Genomic DNA, 18,670 nt, shown 5'->3' on the forward strand with positions numbered 1-18,670 from the left:
TTTTAAATTTTCAAATTTTTTTTTAGTTCATTTAAATAAATTATCTAGATAAGTACTCATAGATAACTAGAAATTTATCTAGATGAAGATAAAGATAACTGAGTAGAAATTTATCTAGATAAGATAAAAGATAAATAATTTTTATCTAGATAACTTATCTAGATAAATTTATCTAGATATTTCCCAACACTGTCTACGACTATATAGTATAAGGCGATGCTGTTGATGACGATGACGATCGTGTACCACGCGGTCACTCGAGATCGAAGCGCTCTCCTCGCATAATATATACGCACACGCTCACGACCGCGTTTTTTTTCCATCCAAACTGCCGTCGACGACGACGTTACACAATATAATGCGCGTACATACAATATATCGTGTGCGGCTACATGTACTTACACGGTGTGTCAACTTTTCTATATATTATGATATTGTGTAGAAGAGGCGACCGTGACTGCACGGTATATATTATAATATAGCTAGGTACCCATGATGGGTAACTGGACAAAATACGCGTATATGACGTTTGTCGTTTGTGTGTGTGTCCCACGCACGCGAGATTAAACGATGTACCTATATATATTATATTAATATTATTATAAATACTTTCGATGGCACGAAACGTTTTGTCGCCCGAAGGCAGTAAAATAACAATATCGTATAAGCTCCCAAGCGATAACAGTATTATAATATCGCGTATAATATGTCTAGAGGTATTGCGTGAATGGAATTTTTGACCTAATTCGTAAATTAATATTTTACCCGAGTACCCCTCCCTCCACGTGCACGTATAATATTCTCTCTGTGCGCGTTTTTTTTCCTTCCGACGAATTACAATTATGTACAACGCGCCAACGCTCAGCCGATATAATATATATAAAAAGGTATATACAACCGAATGTGTATAATAATATGCAAACGTTCCTATCAAGTGCGATCGCCGATTGGCCACGGTGTCTCGAGTGTTGCGCCTGTGCACACACATCATACGTGGTTTTTTTCGTAGCCTGGCGATTGATATTTGATATTATATTGAAACCTTGCGAGGTAATTAATACATAAACAAAACAAAACCGCTTCGTTCGCTTAACCAAACGTTAATTAACGTGGTTAATTGGGTTATTACCACGTCATCGCGGGTTATAACCGCGTATGTGCACATTTTTTTAGTGAACGGTCACCGATGACATGGATTGGTCCCTGGATAATAGACGTTCCACGCGCGTCTCCTATGGGACAACGTTTTTTCCGACGCGCCGACTTCATCTTTCCGCACTCGATATACCGTCATCACTCATTATCCTATTCGCATTATAATTTAAGCAATTGAAACATGGTTTTCTTTTCACTCGTGGTCTTGACCGGGATGGGTAATAAGTGGACTAATAACTAATAGATATACTTTAAAAAAGTATCGAGATACTGAGATACATCAATGTTTATCTCTAGATACAAGATACTGTTAATTTATTTCGTTTTTTTACATTTTTTAAATAATTCGTATATCAAGTAAAATTACTATAAAGTGAAATACTTCAATATTTTTTATTTAACTTATACTTCCTTATATATGTATAATAGTACGATATTTTCAACCCTTTTAGTTGATTTTGCGATTCCGTAAATTTTGTGCCAATCCCCCTCGCGCGTGATATATAAAGCTCCCCGTCTTGTGGAAGATTTAAAGTCATACTCGAGAGTTTATAATTTATATACGTTATATTATTCAACCGTGGTCTGTCGCGTATTATTTATAAACATTTTTTGGACGTTTTATAACCCATGAACGCTTCTTTGGTATACAGATGAGATTATATTATTAATTATTATAGTACAGTCATAAGCCGTGAAAAAATAGTTGCTCGTGCTGCGTTAGATGACGTTTCCGCTACAGTAGATTTTAGAGTTTCCTATAAAAGAATATCAGTACCTACATATAAATCATAAAATATTCACGATGTCTGCGTGCAAAGGACTCAGGGTAAGGACATGACATAAATTTTCCCTCGGCATTGATAAACGAACAAGTATAATAATATGTTCACGTGTGCGCGCTGCTTCCTGAAACCCCTATATATATAAGCAGCATGTCTCCCGTCTTCTCTCTCATCGACCCCTCGTCGCCAAATCTATCACATAAATTATTGCGGCTGACTATTTCGGTCGATGAATATAATGTATAACTGACTCTATATAATGTAATAATATGTGTAGAAGGCTATCAATAATGCATGCCTGCCTCTATATATATATAAATTCCGTGTGTAGGTCACCTCTCGACTGCAGCTAAATAATCGTTTTTTTCGGACATGGATTTTATTTATTTTTCTACGGCTGTTTGTACGTGTGTGTGTGTGTGTGTGTGTGTGTGTGTGTTTGCGTGCCTGTGAGTTTTTTTTTGTTTATCGCAATATTGTTTTCACCGTAGCTTGCCAAAACGGTGTAGTGTGCTGATATATATTATATATACCGAGGAGAAGAGTTTCTGCGGCAGAAATTCTCCACGCGATATTATTATTTTTTACCCTCTTGACGGAGCGCGGCGGCGTTTGTTGTAATATCGTTTTGCGGCGTTTTTCTCCAACAGTAATAACAAATAAAAAAAAATGTACCTTTGACTGTTGTAGTTTTTGATTTTTTTACTTGCGGCTATTTAATTTTCTGTACGTAATACACGCGTATAAAATATGTACGGAGACTATTTCAGATTAAAAGTAGATATATGGACGCAGAGTGGCGTATCTAAATTTTTTTTTGTACAAATTTTATCTGAATTCAACTTTTACAACCTCCACCACTCCCTCTCCACCTCCTGGATTCGCACCTCGGCGACCACACTTTATTATTGCGGTTTCCTATTTGAGAGCACCTCAATAATAGATATATTTATTTTATTGGTACCTACTATATATAACACGCGTTAGGCCGAGACCTGCAGCAGCGAACCGAATCAAATCCTACTGAATTCGCCGACAACAATTTTACAATATCGGCCGGTACCTCCTACTTGGTAATAACCATAGGCGTGGTATAACAAATATCCTGCAATAGGTATCTACTATCACCATATGCAATGTGTAGTCTGTGCAGTTCAGAATTTTTTTGTTTCTCAAAAATATAATTTAATCGTTTATATTTAGTGATTTCTCTATACTAGTTAAGTCGGGATCACGGCCACGTTGTCTGTCGTGTTGTAACTCTTTTATCGTATTCAGAAGGTCTGTTGTAATCGTGCTATTGTTCACTAACCATATGCCTTTTAGAATTGGGCCGAACTTAATTTTTACGACTGATGACGTATAGTTCTGAACCCGGCTTTTAGGACCAGTATATTACAATCATCGGTTTTCACTCCGATAACAGATTTTATGACTGGCCGAATTCTAGTTAGGAATTGCTGGTTAGGAGTCCGTTAAATTTAACCTGACCCTTAGTCATCTGGAGACTATAATACTCATCAGTCCTTACTCATCAATAACTACAATAACCTATAACCACACTGTGAGGTATTAATTGAATATGTTCGACTATTAAGTATTAAAATATAGTAACGTGTTATCCACGCGGTGGATTATGCTGAACACTGCTATAGTGAAATAGTGTCTTCAGGGAACATTCGTCAACTTGATCGATGACAAGATCTGAACTAACTACTGAGGCAAATAATTTAATAATTATCAATCAACTATACCACGGTATTCAGTATGCTGTAATAAATGATTATTCGCCTCAACTTCTGATATTTTCCTATTCATTCCTTTAATACTTTTGTATATGACGTCGGTCATAGGAGTAGCTGAGGGAGGAGGGCAATCGCCCTCTTTATAAGTCGTGAAATTCGCTAATAAATAAATACATTTGATAAATTTCGTTAGTTGTTAAAAGCAGTATTCATGACTGAAAATTGTTCGCCCCTCCCTGCATCCCCCACGGAATTGACCTGAAGACGCCCTTCAGTCGTTTGATTCCAATTTTAAATATTATATATTTTTGACTCTGACTTAGTGGTAGCTGGTGACGAATGGTAACGTGCGTGTCGCCAATAATTTGTTACCGATGTGAAGCCATCTTTCTTAGGTACCGGCTAATCCAATATATTTTGTGCATTCCCATTATTAATTTTCATTTCTTAGTATTAATTAGGCGAGACATTAAATGTTCGTTAACGTGTATTGGGTTTTTTCACACGCCACCCGATTTCACGCATTAGGTAGTGAAAAAAATGCGATTAAAAACCACACAGGTGACAATTGAATATATTATTATGGTTTTCAGACATTTGCCTTAAAGGGGTTCGATCGCCGATAATTACTAATTAGTATAATATATTATTTTATTAATGATCCATTTCCATCTGCAAACGATTTCGGCCATTCAGCACTCGTATATAATATTTCTAAACTGACGCATGATCACGAAATTATTATTTAAAATATAGGTAAATAAATGGTACCTAATATAATGCTAGGAAAACTGCTAGGAAATCGTGATTTGGAAACGTTCTTCAGTTGATTTACTCGGTATGGAGGTCAAACCCATAATATAATATAATTTAATACTTTGTACATAATGTTACATTACTCGCGTATATAATATATTTACAATATTATTATTATTATTATGATTACGATTTCACGTTGTGACACCTTGGCATAATAATTAATAAATCGTGTGATTTAATTATTATTATAATAATAACATCTACATATTATATAACAACGATACTGTATTATTGTCATTCGAATACCGTGGCGGCGATTATTTATATATATATAGGTACGGAGACGGTACGCAGTTATCACCTACCTCCGGCATGCACCAGTAAACACCTGCTCGATTAGAGCGATTAAAATATAGGTAATTAATCATCGTCGTTCGAAATTTATATCATTGATCGTGCTCTTAGTTGTCGTGAAATCGTTGTGTTCAAAATTTCAAATATTATTTAGGCAACCGATTACTACGTTGTTTCCAGACGACGAACATGACGTGGCCCGCAGCGTTCGGTCTCATCGGTCTTAAAAACTAATATTATATTTGGACATTTTAGTACATAAAAATATTAATTAATATTAAAAAAAACATGCGAACGTTTTAATGCAAAAAAATTAAAAATAAAGTTTGGAGTTTTCAATTGAAGATATGACGTATATAAACTAATAATCATAAATTCGTATAACATCGGCACCTATATTTTTTAAATTTTTTTCTTAAATTTATAATTCTACTTACTTTTTCACATTGGCCGTTATATATTCGCTAATGCTACTATTATAATATTATAATAATGATAACATTTTCAACATTTGGTGGGAAATGTTCTAAAACTCTTGGAGAAAATGTCAAAATTACGATATTATAATAATTAATAATACAACAATGTCATATATACGGTATGGGTACCTGCATGTTTGGCCGTGGGCACCTATATTGTGTATTTGTGTCTGTCGTTTGAGTGTAAACATTACAATTTGAACGCTACGAAATACTAAGTTATACGTCTTATAAGTTATATCATTATTATAAATGAGTCGCTTTGTGCCAGAACAGCTGACATAACTAGAACCCACGACATTTTTAATTTTGAAAACATGATATCGTTTTAAAACGCGCCTTTCAAAATTCGATTATTGGATTCGAAAAACGATTATACGGTACAGCACATGGGAACTATTTATCATTTTTCAGGTGCCTGCGTAAAATTGGCATTACAATATATTACATGCGAGTGAGCACAATCTTACAAAAACAAGCCGCAACAACGCGCACATAGACTCGTTGGAAAGTTTGTACAAGGTTCCAAGCTCTAGTGCAATTGTAATCCTAGCCTTGAACTTGGCATTACAAAATTAGAACTTGAATATACAAAAAATGAGTTCTAGAAATCCTCGACAAGTGTAAGACAATGTAGAACAAGTCAATGCGCTCATATTGTTGTATGGTTTTTGTAAGATTGTGTTACATAAACATCACACGTGTAATGCCAACTTAACATCCACCCCATTGTATCGGTATTCTAATATAGATGACGAGACTTTATCAAACATATAGTTTGATGGTATATTGAACAATTCGTTGTATGCAATTTTTTTTAATAATATGAAATCTCGAAAATCTTATTTCAGTGGGATATAGATGTTTGGCTGCTTTTTGAATCGATAAATATATAGAGGAAGTACCTAAGATAACGTATAAATGCACGATAATAATTAATAATATTTACTATCGAAACAATACTCGAAGTACATAAAATAACGTATTGAACATCGCATATTATGTCGTGGGTACCAGATAATAATAATACTAATAAAACACGTAAAATGCACTGCCGTAGTGCCGTTATAATACAGCTAACACTTAACATAAAATATAGGTAGGTGTTAAGATAATAAATAATGAGTATTATAATGGCAACGACGTCGAGGGATTATAAAAATCGGAAACCGGACGAGATCCACGACAAAAAAATTTACCTGTGGCGAGAAATGATATGAAAAAATAATAATAATAACACGACAATAACCTATATAACTGTGAAATTTTAGCCCACCCGTACTCGATACAATATGGACTGTTTCCGTAGGAGACTCGTTTATTGTCTCGTATCTTTATTTCCTATTTCCTGTGTGTTGCAAGTAGGTACATACGCCAAAAATATATTATTTTTTGTTCCTCCCGACAATCGCAAACTCACCATTAATGCACTAATGCCGTCGCTCACATTACTACCTATATGGTATATACCTAAAATATTTAATGGGCATATTTTGTTGAAAGGAACCTATAAGGCATGTATTCGAGCAAAATAGTTTCACCGGAAATTATTTCGAAGAATAGATAGGAACTCTTAATCGAATCGCGGAAAAAACATTTTTTGGGCTTTTTTTCCGCCTACCCTCTTAACCATATAATTACATACTTGTATTACATGTTTATGTTAATAGTCGTACCCGAATTATATATATACATATTGAATATACTTGTCATAATAGATGTAACTGTGTATATTTTTAACTTTTCAGCAGAACTACAATTTTGAATTTTATATTAGTTGTATTATATTAACTCTATTATTTATTTGATTAGATATAAATAAAATAAAAAGAATACATGGAGTAAAATATTAGATTTCGTTAATAGGGCATCTATATAATATGCCACAGATAGTATTTCGTGATTTAATCGATATAATAATGACGGGGTCTTATTTAGTCTTAGAAAACAAATTAATAAGAACCAAACGGTTAATACAGGTCTGTTTTCAATTCTCATTTTTTTTATAGTTGTTGGGAATAATGTGTATAAGAAATAAATAGCTTCGTCAGCGTAGGCGCTAGTCCGGAAAATTATTGATAATAAAACACTAAACATTACTAAATAATACTAGTATTATTTAAGAGGGCGCTACACCGCATGTGTGTCTTACTAACGCATAACATAGCAAATTGTAAGCTGAGCAGATCTGCCAGTTTAAAAATTAGAGTGAATTGACCTCTTATAAAATGTATAGAAGTAAGAATATTATCTGGCGAACCCCATAGGTTTTTTTTTATATTTTAATTTTAAAACAGGTTATGAGTATTTTAAAATGTACAAATAATTTACAATTTTAAAATACTCATAACTTTCTTTAAAATAAAAATATAAAAAAAACCCTATGACGTTCACTAATTAATATTTTACTACCAAATTGTCCCTATTGTATAAAAGATCAATTCTCTGTAATTTTTATACTAACCGAGCTAAACGTGATCTGCTCAGCTTACAATTTGTTATGTTATGCGTTTGTAAGACAGAGAAAACGCATGTGGGTGTAGCGCACTCGGACACTCAGTGTTATTACTGATTGTTGTTTTAATTCATGTACCTACCTAGTTGTAGTACATAGGTAATTCCTCTTATCGGTTATTCGATGTGATGAATAAATATTTAATTTGTATATTATACATTCATGATCAATGATTAATTATAACAATTCAAAATCACCACAGTTAATACTAGTTGGGCGAAGTCGAAGTGTGGTCTAGGGGTGGAATTTTAAATCTCGGTCGGTTGCAACGCTCCAATGGGCGGGATTCTCGAAACGCCTCTTATCAGCACTAGCTGCTGTTATCAGTAGAAACGGCCACCTCCGCTGCCACCCCGTGTGTTGTACGTTTTTACGTTTCAAAGTTTCGACTTTCGAACAGTATTCAATTCGCGTGGCGCGTCCTACCGAACTGATTATCTCGATTGTGTTTGTCATGACACTTGTTATTGGCTATCAACTAACGGCATCGTGCGTTGTATTCGTGTTACAGGACGCAACGAATTGATCGCCAGGTACATAAAACTGCGCACCGGCAAGACACGGACGCGGAAACAAGTCAGTTCTCACATCCAAGTGTTGGCGCGCCGCAAGCTGCGTGAAATCCAAGCCAAACTCAAAGTGGTGAGTACCAAAACCTTTCTGCGGTGTCCGATGCATCTCCACTTCAGTTTTACACATTTCATTTTGTCGTTCGCCGAGAATAATATTCTTTCATTAATATTAAAATCATCATCGCCGTCGTTGTTGATACATTTTGTGTAGATGAACCCATGGTGGTTTTTTTTTGTAATTTTTCTCATTAGTCGATTAGTCATGTATTTAAGTTTGTTAGAGGTAGAGTGTAACGTGTGTTGTGGGGCTATAGGTTGTACCCACGGAGCATGCGGCCAAGGAGAAGGCGTTACAGACCATGTCGGCAATGTCCAGTGCGCAAATTGTGTCGGCATCAGCAACTGTCGCAGCTATACACTCCAAAGGATTGGCCAGCTTGGCGTCTTATCCACCTGGCGCACCGCCCCCGCCGGTGAGTACACAATGCTCCCAACGCACGCTACCTCTTGTATACGTTTGCTTCTCTCGTAGCTTATTTTGCCATCCGTAGCTTGTGTTGATGTACTTGTGATTTACCAACAACGTTAACTAACATTTATTTTGTAATTTTTTACAGTTTTGGCAACCAGGATTACAGCCGGGCACATCCCAAGAGTAAGTATACTCTAGTATAGTATTATAGTAGTCTAGTTTAATTTATTCAGAAAACCAGTATACCTAATATATTTGCTATTACTTTACAGTGTTAAGCCATTCGCGCAAGGGTATCCAAGCGGTGGATCGACAGGCCTTAAACCCCCATCAACTGCTGTATCGTCTGAAATCCAACCACCCAGTGTCCCACCGTGGGATGGCAGAGCAATTGCAACACACAAGCTGCGTTTAGTTGAGTTCTCTGCATTTATGGAACACCAACGAGAACCAGAAATAGTGAGTACCTTATCAAACTAAACATAGCGTATTTATACAATGGTTAAAATTAAATTTTTTTTTCAATAGTATCAAAAACATCTTTTTGTACATATTGGAGGACCAGTGAGCTATTCAGATCCTTTGTTGGAAGTGAGTGTGCTTGATATTATATTATGTTCTTTTAACAATACATAATATTACATATAATTAATTTTTTTTTTAAGTCTGTAGACGTGCGACAGATTTATGATAAGTTCCCAGAGAAGAAAGGAGGCCTTAAAGAATTATACGACAAAGGTCCTCAAAACGCATTCTTCCTCGTTAAGTTCTGGGCAGATCTCAATTCGAACATTCATGATGAAGCTGGTGCTTTCTATGGCGTCACTAGCCAGTAAGTGTCTACACAACTAAAAATACTTAAGAATTATTTGATGTTCAACGGCTTTTTTTCTCTTTCAAGATATGAGAGCTCTGAAAACATGAGTATAACGTGTTCAACTAAAGTTTGCTCGTTTGGCAAACAAGTGGTCGAGAAAGTGGAGACAGAATATGCCCGATTCGAAAACGGTCGGTTCATCTACCGCATACACAGGTCACCTATGTGTGAATACATGATCAATTTCATACACAAGCTCAAACATTTGCCCGAGAAATATATGATGAACTCTGTGCTGGAAAATTTCACTATATTACAGGTACTATTGTGTTAATATTTGATTACATAGTAATACTTGACAACTTTATCTTGATCAGTATTTGATAATTTGGTTTGTCCTCCCATCCTTCAGGTGGTTACCAACCGAGAGACCCAAGAGACTTTACTTTGTACCGCATACGTCTTCGAAGTATCCACGTCAGAACATGGCGCACAACACCACATGTACAGACTGGTCAAAGACTAAGAGTATGTTTTATACATTTACAATGAACTATCAAAAGAAGTCGATTGGTGCTGTTTGGTTTCAGTCGTACCTTTATTTATTTGAGAGACCTTCCAAATGATAAATGTTTCCCAATCGATAATTTTATTTTGTTTGTAACTACCCAATACCAAAATATTCTCTTTATGAAGGTAATGTTTACCTAATCAGATTATTATTATTATTATTATTATTATTATTATTATTGTTCTTAATGACTTGTATAACCAAGGGGGTCAGTCTATCTGACATTATTCTGAGATTATTGTGTACTTTTTTTTATCCCTTTGATTTTTACCATTTTTTTTTTTTCACTAATTTATTATTAGGAATTGTGTTGTATTATTGTAAAATGGAAACACCGAGTAATTTATTGATATGCAAATATCATCTTATGACTTGCTGCCTACAACCGGTGACTGTTATCATTGAGTATGAAATTATGACCGAGGTTTTAAGGGTTTAAAATAAATTTGAAATTATTACGTTTTTTGTACTTAAAAGTTAGGTCGACTGAATCCTATTGCAATTCTTATTGGATGTTGTAAAAACGATGTAATTTTGTAGATTAATTTGTATATAAATAGAAATATATTATATTATTTTTAAAAATAAACAAAACAAACAAACTTTACAAAAAAATGAACATTTTTAACATTTAAATACATAGGGAATAATATGTTTTATATTATTATTATTCTTTTGTTTCCAAGATTTATTAGTTTTTACATTGTAAAATTATACTTAGAAATGATTTCATTTGATCTCTGGGTTTTTCCTCAAACAGTGTTTGAAAATTAAGAAACAATAATAATATATATAATATTACACGTTTTATTTATATTTTATTGAAATTTTATTTGAAAAAAAATATTCAAGATATTTTTATTATTTTTTTGATTTTATACTTTATTTTTCGCATATATTATATACTATTATTGTAAAACATACTCTTGGACATTGTAAAGTGAACTAAATGTTTTTTCATCCATATGGTTATTAAAAAAAAAAAAAATAACAATAATTATTAATGAAATGTTACCAAAAACTATAAACATTGAACCGTGTTCCAAAAAAAAGAAAACACGATTCATTAAGTCCAGTGAGTTGAAAAACCGAAATGAAATTCTACTTAAGGAAAGTGTATGATAATTACGTGAAATCGATGATAAATATATTATATATGTAATGTGTATTGTGAAATTATTATACTGGTTAACTGTTGGCAGCTATTATCAGTATTTTTTGATGATGTATGTAAGCATATTATTTTATGTTAATGTGCAATGTTATAAAAGTTTAATAATTATTTTGTATATTTTATATTTTATTTATACATATTTTAACATTTAAGTTGAACTCTATTTTTTTTTAATTATAATTTCTTTTTCTTTATGAAAAAAAAAAATTTAAAACTAATAATTTTTTTTTTGTGTCCATTAGTCCAAAATGTGTGCAAGTGTACAAACGCTTCCTGAAATCGCCTTTGTACACTTTTTTTTTTGAAATGAATAAAAAAAATTATTTATTTTTTTGATAAAAAATTTATTTGTCTGTATCATTCCACAGAGCACGGAATTCATGATTATCATTTATTACACAACTTATTGCAGTTTAAAAAAAAAAATAAGACACCTGATACATCAATTTTCGACTTGGGGGTTACTAACACTATTTACATAAGAGCTGTCACTTACAAAAGGTTGAGCATCACTCATCAAGCATACCAATTACCTATTGAGCCATAATATCATCAAGTACCATGTTCTGAAATTAACCGTCATAATATAAGAGAATACTTTTCTTAATCTTATTAGCCGTCGCCCGTCGTCAATATGGAAACTTCAAACCAAAAGAGAAAATTCTCTATATTAGATGTGAATAAAAAATTGATTAGATGTAGAATAACAAGTAACAACACTGTTAATTATCTGGCTTTTTATTATAAGTTTTTTAAGTATGAGAAAAACACAAATTGTATGCACTATACGTTGTTTTGGATGAAATAATATTTTAAAGTAAATCTTTTCTAATGACTAAAATTAATACCAACTATGCTAATGGATTTTTGCTTAGACAGTTAGATTAAGATAAAGCTGGCTAATTGTCTATTTCATAAAATACATATTTCAATATATTGCTGAATGATCAATTAACATTAAGTGAATGTATAGACAATCTTTTACAAATTTCCATAAAAAATAATTGAAAAAAAAAGAATCATCATTTATATTGCAATTTAGCTGTTTCTGATGTTTTCCCAAAAACACACCCTGGGTCCGTTCAATAATCCATCAACCATGCGTGTATTGTCTCCATCCAAAGACAAATATTTCGGTTCTTCTGCACTAGTATTTTTCCATTCAAAACATAAATCTTGTGAATTCGGATTTCTAAAATTCAAAAAACAATTAACTCTGGACTCGATGAAAAATTAAAATGCAGTAAAAAATTATGTAAGTCAATGTTTTGATCATAATTCATAATTAAATGGTTAATAAACCATTATTTCAAACACACCCAGTTTTAGCAAAATTGGTCCACAATTTACTCATTGTTCTACACATTCTTAACTCTGGTGAATTGGCCTTGGGTGCAAATCCAAACAATCGTCCATGAAACAAATAACTCAATTCGTCAGCGTGACATGCACCTAGAAATGTTTCATCACATCAATTCAGTATTATGTAGAATAAAGATAAATATGAATTTTTACCTTTTAACGGTTTAAAAGTTGGCCTTAGGTAAAACAGAATGGTTTTGCAAATATTGATTTCTCCATCAAATTTAAACTCATAACTGTAAACAGGTGAGATGTTTCGTTTGAGAATATAATCATAACCGCGATGAAAATCTTTAGAAAAATATAAATCACTGTAGAGCTAATCAAAACAAAATACAAATTCTTAACATAGAATCATATAATATTTAAATATTTGGTAAAAAGAAAAAAATAGATTCATAATTTGTTTGGGATTTTAGTACACTTACATGACATATATTTTCCAATCTAGTAGTTCCGCATTCCATGTTACATTCGTTGAAGTAAAAGTTCTTCACTTTGTTAATGATCTCTTTACTATAGTTCCTTTGAAATAATTCATTAATTTCTTCGGTGTCATTAAGAATTTTCCTCATTTTATGCTCTAAAAATTAATGTGTCAATCAATTGAAAGTTTTATTTTTGATATGGATGCGGCCACTAGTATTATTTTATAGTTTAAACTGTACTATATATAGACAAAATATATTTATAATTAATGTACAACAATTATCTCTAAATAGTGAATACAAAATAGTAATAGATACCTGTACCTCTTATTAAATACTTATAACATACCATTTGGCGCTTATAAAATTTAAAATAAATTGTACATTTGTATGAAGTTTCAATTTAGTTTAATTCAAGTTCAAAAAAATAAAATGAAATTATTAAGTTACACAAATAATTTGCCTCCAAAAGCTATCAATCCTTCCATGTTGTTGATTCCAGTTATTACAGATACTGTTGATGCAGTTTTGACTAAAATTTCAGGATGAGCAGGTAAAAATTTGTCACTGATCGCTTCACTTTCAACAGATGGAATAAACTCATAATCTTGAAAATCAGTTATGCCCTTTTAAAATAAAACAGTTTTAATGTTTGTTATAATAAACTGTATACAATACTATTAGTGAATATTTAAAAATAAATCAGGAGACCAGCTCAAAAGAACATCTTATGTGGGCATTAAGGGTCCCAGTGCCAGTTTTTCAAATTTTCCACAATTCAATAAAATTTAAAAATTAAATTTTATATTTTAGTTGCTACCTCAATTATAAGACTTTTCCACTAATCTACTACCCAATAACTATTTAGGGGTGGTTGATAGGGTGTATTATATCGAAAAAAATTGCTTTACGGGAATAACTCTCAAGCTTTATAGAATTGTCGGATTTTGATGAGTATTTTTTTATCTGAAAGAAGAAGACTTCCTACAGCCCGCATCGATCTCTGATTTTGTATTTTATTTTAAATAATAGTATAAAATAATTTATAAAAAAAGCTAAAAATTGTCTTTTTTTTAAAGACTTATAATTAAGTTTGAGATGAAAATATCGAAAAAAGGAGTTCGATGCGGGCTGTAGAATATTCTCCTCTATTAATAAAAAAAAAAATTATCAAATTTGGTTAACTCTACAGGGCAGGATCATTATTCCTGTAAACCGTGTTTTTGAGGTCAAAATCACATTGGCACCGGGCGCCTTAACTATATAGTATAATAAAGGTCTAGGGACCAGGGGAAAACCGCGTCTAATACCAGGAGTTAAAAATGTTTTTAGATTATCAATTTTGACTGTATGACACAATTTTTGTTTTGGTTAATCTTTCAATAATAAGTTATGACCACGAATTAAGATATACCTTAAGATATATCCTTAACATATATTTAAGGTATATCTTAATTTGTGGTTATGACTTATGGCTTATTGCAATTATTACTAATATCATATTTTTTATTTTCAATTAAATATAGTCTCATTAATAAGTTAGTATTTTATGATCTTCTTAATGGATTAAAGTTATAATTAAGTATATAGTATATATTGATATTAATGAATAATATGTTTTTGTTACATTTATGTACCAAGGTTGGTTGAGGAGAGGCAAAAATAAATAGTTACATTCTTACAAATAAACAACAGATTTTAAATTCATTTAAATTTAAAATTGTTATCATTTTTGAAAAACATTTGTATCTACTCTATGCGTGACTACCTCAATTTTAGTCAATTTGACGATGTCAATGGCTGGAACACTGAGCAAAAATTGAACAATTTCTTTAGGATCATCTTTTACACAACCTAAATGTTTGGCCAATTTGAAAGCTGCTTCTCTATGTTTTTCAGTGAATGCCCATGAATTAAACAAACATCCACTTTGCATGATTGCCTTTTGAAATAGTCCTAGTTTCAAAATAAAATATAAATATCCTAGTATTAATATTATATTATATTCTATGATTCTAAAACAAAAATTGTACATCTAATTTCAAACAATACACATAACAATTTATTATTATAATTAATGATATTGAAACTTAACCTGTGGATTGTGGTGACAACATGTGACAATGAACAGATGCTGATCCTGCACTCTCTCCAAAAATAGTAATGTTTTGATTATCACCTCCAAATGCAGTAATATTAGCTTTTACCCATTTGATTGCAAATAGTTGATCTTTTAAACCCATATTGCCAGGACATTCGTCAATATCAAAGTTGAGAAATCCTAAACACAATATCTACAGGTTATTTGTTTTATTATAAATTAATTACACATAATATTTTTTAGGTAATTAGTTACAAAAAAATAAAATTATTAATTTTTAAATGTCTGTAAAATCACCAAGAGCATTCAAACGATAGTTGATTGTGACTATGATTACATTTTCATCAATCAAATATTCAGGAGAGTAAAAATCAGATGATGCAGATCCGTTGTTGAACGCACCACCGTGTATAAACACCATAACTGCCTTTTTTTCTTTTAATTCTTCCTTGTAAGACGGCAAATCACAAAAAAAAAAAAAAATCAAATTCTGTATATTTTAATGGAATTTTTAAAGCATTATTTTTCTTATACATACTTGAGGTACAAATATGTTTAAATATAAACAATCTTCATTTCCAGCGATTTTTTTCTTTATAAAAGAATACTGCATGCACATATTTCCCACTGAAAATGCTTTTAGTATGCCAGACCATCCTGGATGTTTGACAGGAGGCTGTAAAATGCATACCATTAACAGTCTAAAACTAGTAAATAATTAAATATAATGTTTTCAACCGCATAAAATATTAATCTCTATATTACATGCCTACTGTTAAACTTAAAAATCAAACAATGTCCCACCTTAAATCTCAAGTTTCCAACAGGTGGTTTAGCATAGGGTATGCCTAGAAAACTGACATAAGGCTTATTTGACGCTTGTGTCTTGTAGTGAATTCCTTGTAAAGTACCTTGTTCAATAATAACAGTCGTTCGTGGCTAGAAAATATTATTTTTTATACCTATTGCACTTTTAGACTCTAGTTTATACCTAATTACAAACATTTACTTATAACAGTAAAATGTCTTTTAAAATACTATGTGTATAAGATAGCTAGCTCATTTAAATTGAAAATTCTGTTGATTATTGAATTGTCGAGCGCCAGGCAGTAAGCACTCTAACAGCAACCATAATCAATTGAGGTCCAAAACAGCTCAAAACCAATATCAAAAATCATACCAGCTAAAAAAAATGTATGTAATTATTTTGCCTTATGAAATGTTAAATTATAAAAATTATATTATCATTTGAGAGTCGTCCCTCCATCTTTAGCAAGAAAAAGGTCGAGTATGGTCGCTGTAGAGTCATCATCACAATGAGCTAATCGTTTGTTGCGGTTTTCAGAGGATTATCTACCTACAACCAGTGGCGCAAATAAGAAAAATATTTAGGGGGGGGGGGCTCAAGCCCCAAATATTTTTTTTTTAATTATAATATATTATTATTTTTTGAGGGGGCTAAGCCTCCCTCCCAAGACCCCCATCTATTCGCGCCACTGCCTATTACCTATACAAGACCATACCTTCAGATATCTTACGACAGTGTTGGACAGATATCCCTTAAACTTGTTGAACATGATAGTGGCGATAAAACGCCATTTGATGAACGTCCGCCATACTTTTGACATGATGAAATTAAATAATTGTCAAAAATGATTTCTTGTTTGAAGTAGTAAGTAGAACGGTTTCGGTCAAGTTTATTATAGAGGTAGACAGATGGACATCCGACGCGGGCGCGGACCAACAATATCACAAAATATACATTGTGGATAACGCGTAAAACATCTAATCCGTACACTATACCTTAATCAGTGGTGCTGAGGGGGGATGGCATGGGTAGGTAATGGAATTTTTTATAGGTGTTTAAAATCACGATTCACGGTCAATGGCCATGAAGGACTCATGACCAACTCCAGCCCACGTGAGAACACTGAACATTAGCCGATTACCGTGTCCGACCAAAATGCTTACGATCCCGTACGCCCCCCCCCCCCCTCAACGACAAAGGTTCGTTAATGTTCGGCAACACTCGTACATATTTTCTATGCATTCGACGGTATAAATATGTATACATATTACATAATATACAACCAACATCGTCGCGGCTCAAAGGGGGGGAAATTTATTATGCCTCGGACCGGTCACTGCCGTCAATACATGCGCGCAGAGCCGCCACGTTTTGAAAATATCATTGGGCTCTCACTATTTTATAAACACATCATGTACAGTTTTACCTAATGAATTTCATTTTCCTTAAATTGATTGTTTAACAACTACTAAAATATAGTTATTTGTTGTTTTGTATGTTATAACATTTTAATAGTATTAACAATTTAGCATCATAAAAAACCACAAGACAAAAATTAAAAAATGACATTTTAATTTTGAAAGTTACATATTTAAAATTGTTAATGAATTGCTTAGATGCGCGAAACGGTAATGTTCTCTCGTAGGCCGGAGTGTAAATTATTTAGTCGTGATCACGGTCATCCTAGATAGGTAATATCAATTATCATCCATTACGATTATCTTATATAGGTAATAAAATAATATAGTATTTATTTAGATATTCGCTTGAGTACTTGGTCATTTTTTGTAATGCCTACCACTATTTTCTTGTAATTTCAGAAGGCAGGTTTATTCAATGTATCTCATGTATTTTAGTAACAAAACTCTAAACAGATAAACGTTTTATTGAAAATTGCCAATTAGTAGTTTGTACTGATTAGACATTCGACCACTGAGAGAAAGGATTTCATACAGCAAGGGGATAAGTGATTACAAATAATAATTTTGATCTGCTAAACATTTTTTTAAAAAGTTGATGGCAAGCATGGATCTAGAATATCTTACGCTCCGCTGTATAGTGTAAGTGTCAAGTGGACATTGTCGTTGTGTAAGTCATTTTGATGGAAGTGTTAAATCTGAATTCAATGATACATAGAATCTAAAATACTGTTTTTTTACATATAAAATTCAATACTTTAAAGAAACACAAAAAACGCCGAATGCCGAAAATAAAAATAGTTATAATAAAATTCTAATATATTAATTATTATTTATGGTTCTGTATTCAATAATATAAAATATAACATTGTAATAATGCTCTTATGATTATAGTCTTATCTATAATCTATGATTACTGACTTGTGCGGTACGGGTTAAACCCGAAAAATTCAAAAATGCACTCATCTAGTCATCTTTTTATTTTTATTTTTTTATTTTTATAAGAAATATACTCATCTGTACTCAGAGACACAATAACGATATGGGCTAATTTACAAAGACGTGAATGAGTTGTTGGAGAGCCACCCAGTAGTGACACTTCCTATTGACTTTTATATTATTATTTATTTATTTATTTTTTTTTTTTAGGTAATG

General features: G+C 32.2%; 2 protein-coding genes across 7 annotated transcripts in view; one reads left to right on the forward strand and one right to left on the reverse strand.

Moving 5' to 3' along the window:
* LOC100160350 (transcriptional enhancer factor TEF-1) overlaps window positions 1–11,728 on the forward strand; it is an 85,737-nt gene extending 74,009 nt beyond the window's left edge. For 4 of the 6 annotated variants that reach the window (XM_008185637.3, XM_003245018.4, XM_008185636.3 and 1 more), the window contains 8 exons: window positions 8,304–8,434; window positions 8,679–8,837; window positions 8,982–9,019; window positions 9,109–9,295; window positions 9,365–9,427; window positions 9,502–9,668; window positions 9,738–9,972; window positions 10,066–10,803. In XM_008185637.3, the coding sequence (XP_008183859.1) occupies window positions 8,304–8,434; window positions 8,679–8,837; window positions 8,982–9,019; window positions 9,109–9,295; window positions 9,365–9,427; window positions 9,502–9,668; window positions 9,738–9,972; window positions 10,066–10,179 (1,094 nt within the window). In that variant the 3' untranslated portion in view covers window positions 10,180–10,803. Of the gene's footprint in view, window positions 1–8,303; window positions 8,435–8,678; window positions 8,838–8,981; window positions 9,020–9,108; window positions 9,296–9,364; window positions 9,428–9,501; window positions 9,669–9,737; window positions 9,973–10,065 lie in introns of all 6 variants that reach the window. The other 2 variants (XM_008185634.3, XM_003245016.4) reach the window with 2 other exon arrangements.
* A 402-nt stretch (window positions 11,729–12,130) lies between these two features.
* LOC100164811 overlaps window positions 12,131–18,670 on the reverse strand; it is a 16,981-nt gene continuing 10,441 nt past the window's right edge. Inside the window, exons 12-21 of the mRNA XM_001949329.5 lie at window positions 16,094–16,228; window positions 15,828–15,965; window positions 15,587–15,737; window positions 15,284–15,469; window positions 14,957–15,144; window positions 13,652–13,814; window positions 13,189–13,343; window positions 12,914–13,079; window positions 12,718–12,850; window positions 12,131–12,590 (exon numbers count right to left, since the gene is read on the reverse strand). Coding sequence (XP_001949364.2) covers window positions 12,437–12,590; window positions 12,718–12,850; window positions 12,914–13,079; window positions 13,189–13,343; window positions 13,652–13,814; window positions 14,957–15,144; window positions 15,284–15,469; window positions 15,587–15,737; window positions 15,828–15,965; window positions 16,094–16,228 — 1,569 coding nt within the window. The 3' untranslated portion in view covers window positions 12,131–12,436. The remainder of the gene's footprint in view (window positions 12,591–12,717; window positions 12,851–12,913; window positions 13,080–13,188; window positions 13,344–13,651; window positions 13,815–14,956; window positions 15,145–15,283; window positions 15,470–15,586; window positions 15,738–15,827; window positions 15,966–16,093; window positions 16,229–18,670) is intronic.

This window comes from Acyrthosiphon pisum, chromosome A1 (assembly GCF_005508785.2).
Source record: "Acyrthosiphon pisum isolate AL4f chromosome A1, pea_aphid_22Mar2018_4r6ur, whole genome shotgun sequence".
Lineage (NCBI taxonomy): Eukaryota > Metazoa > Arthropoda > Insecta > Hemiptera > Aphididae > Acyrthosiphon > Acyrthosiphon pisum.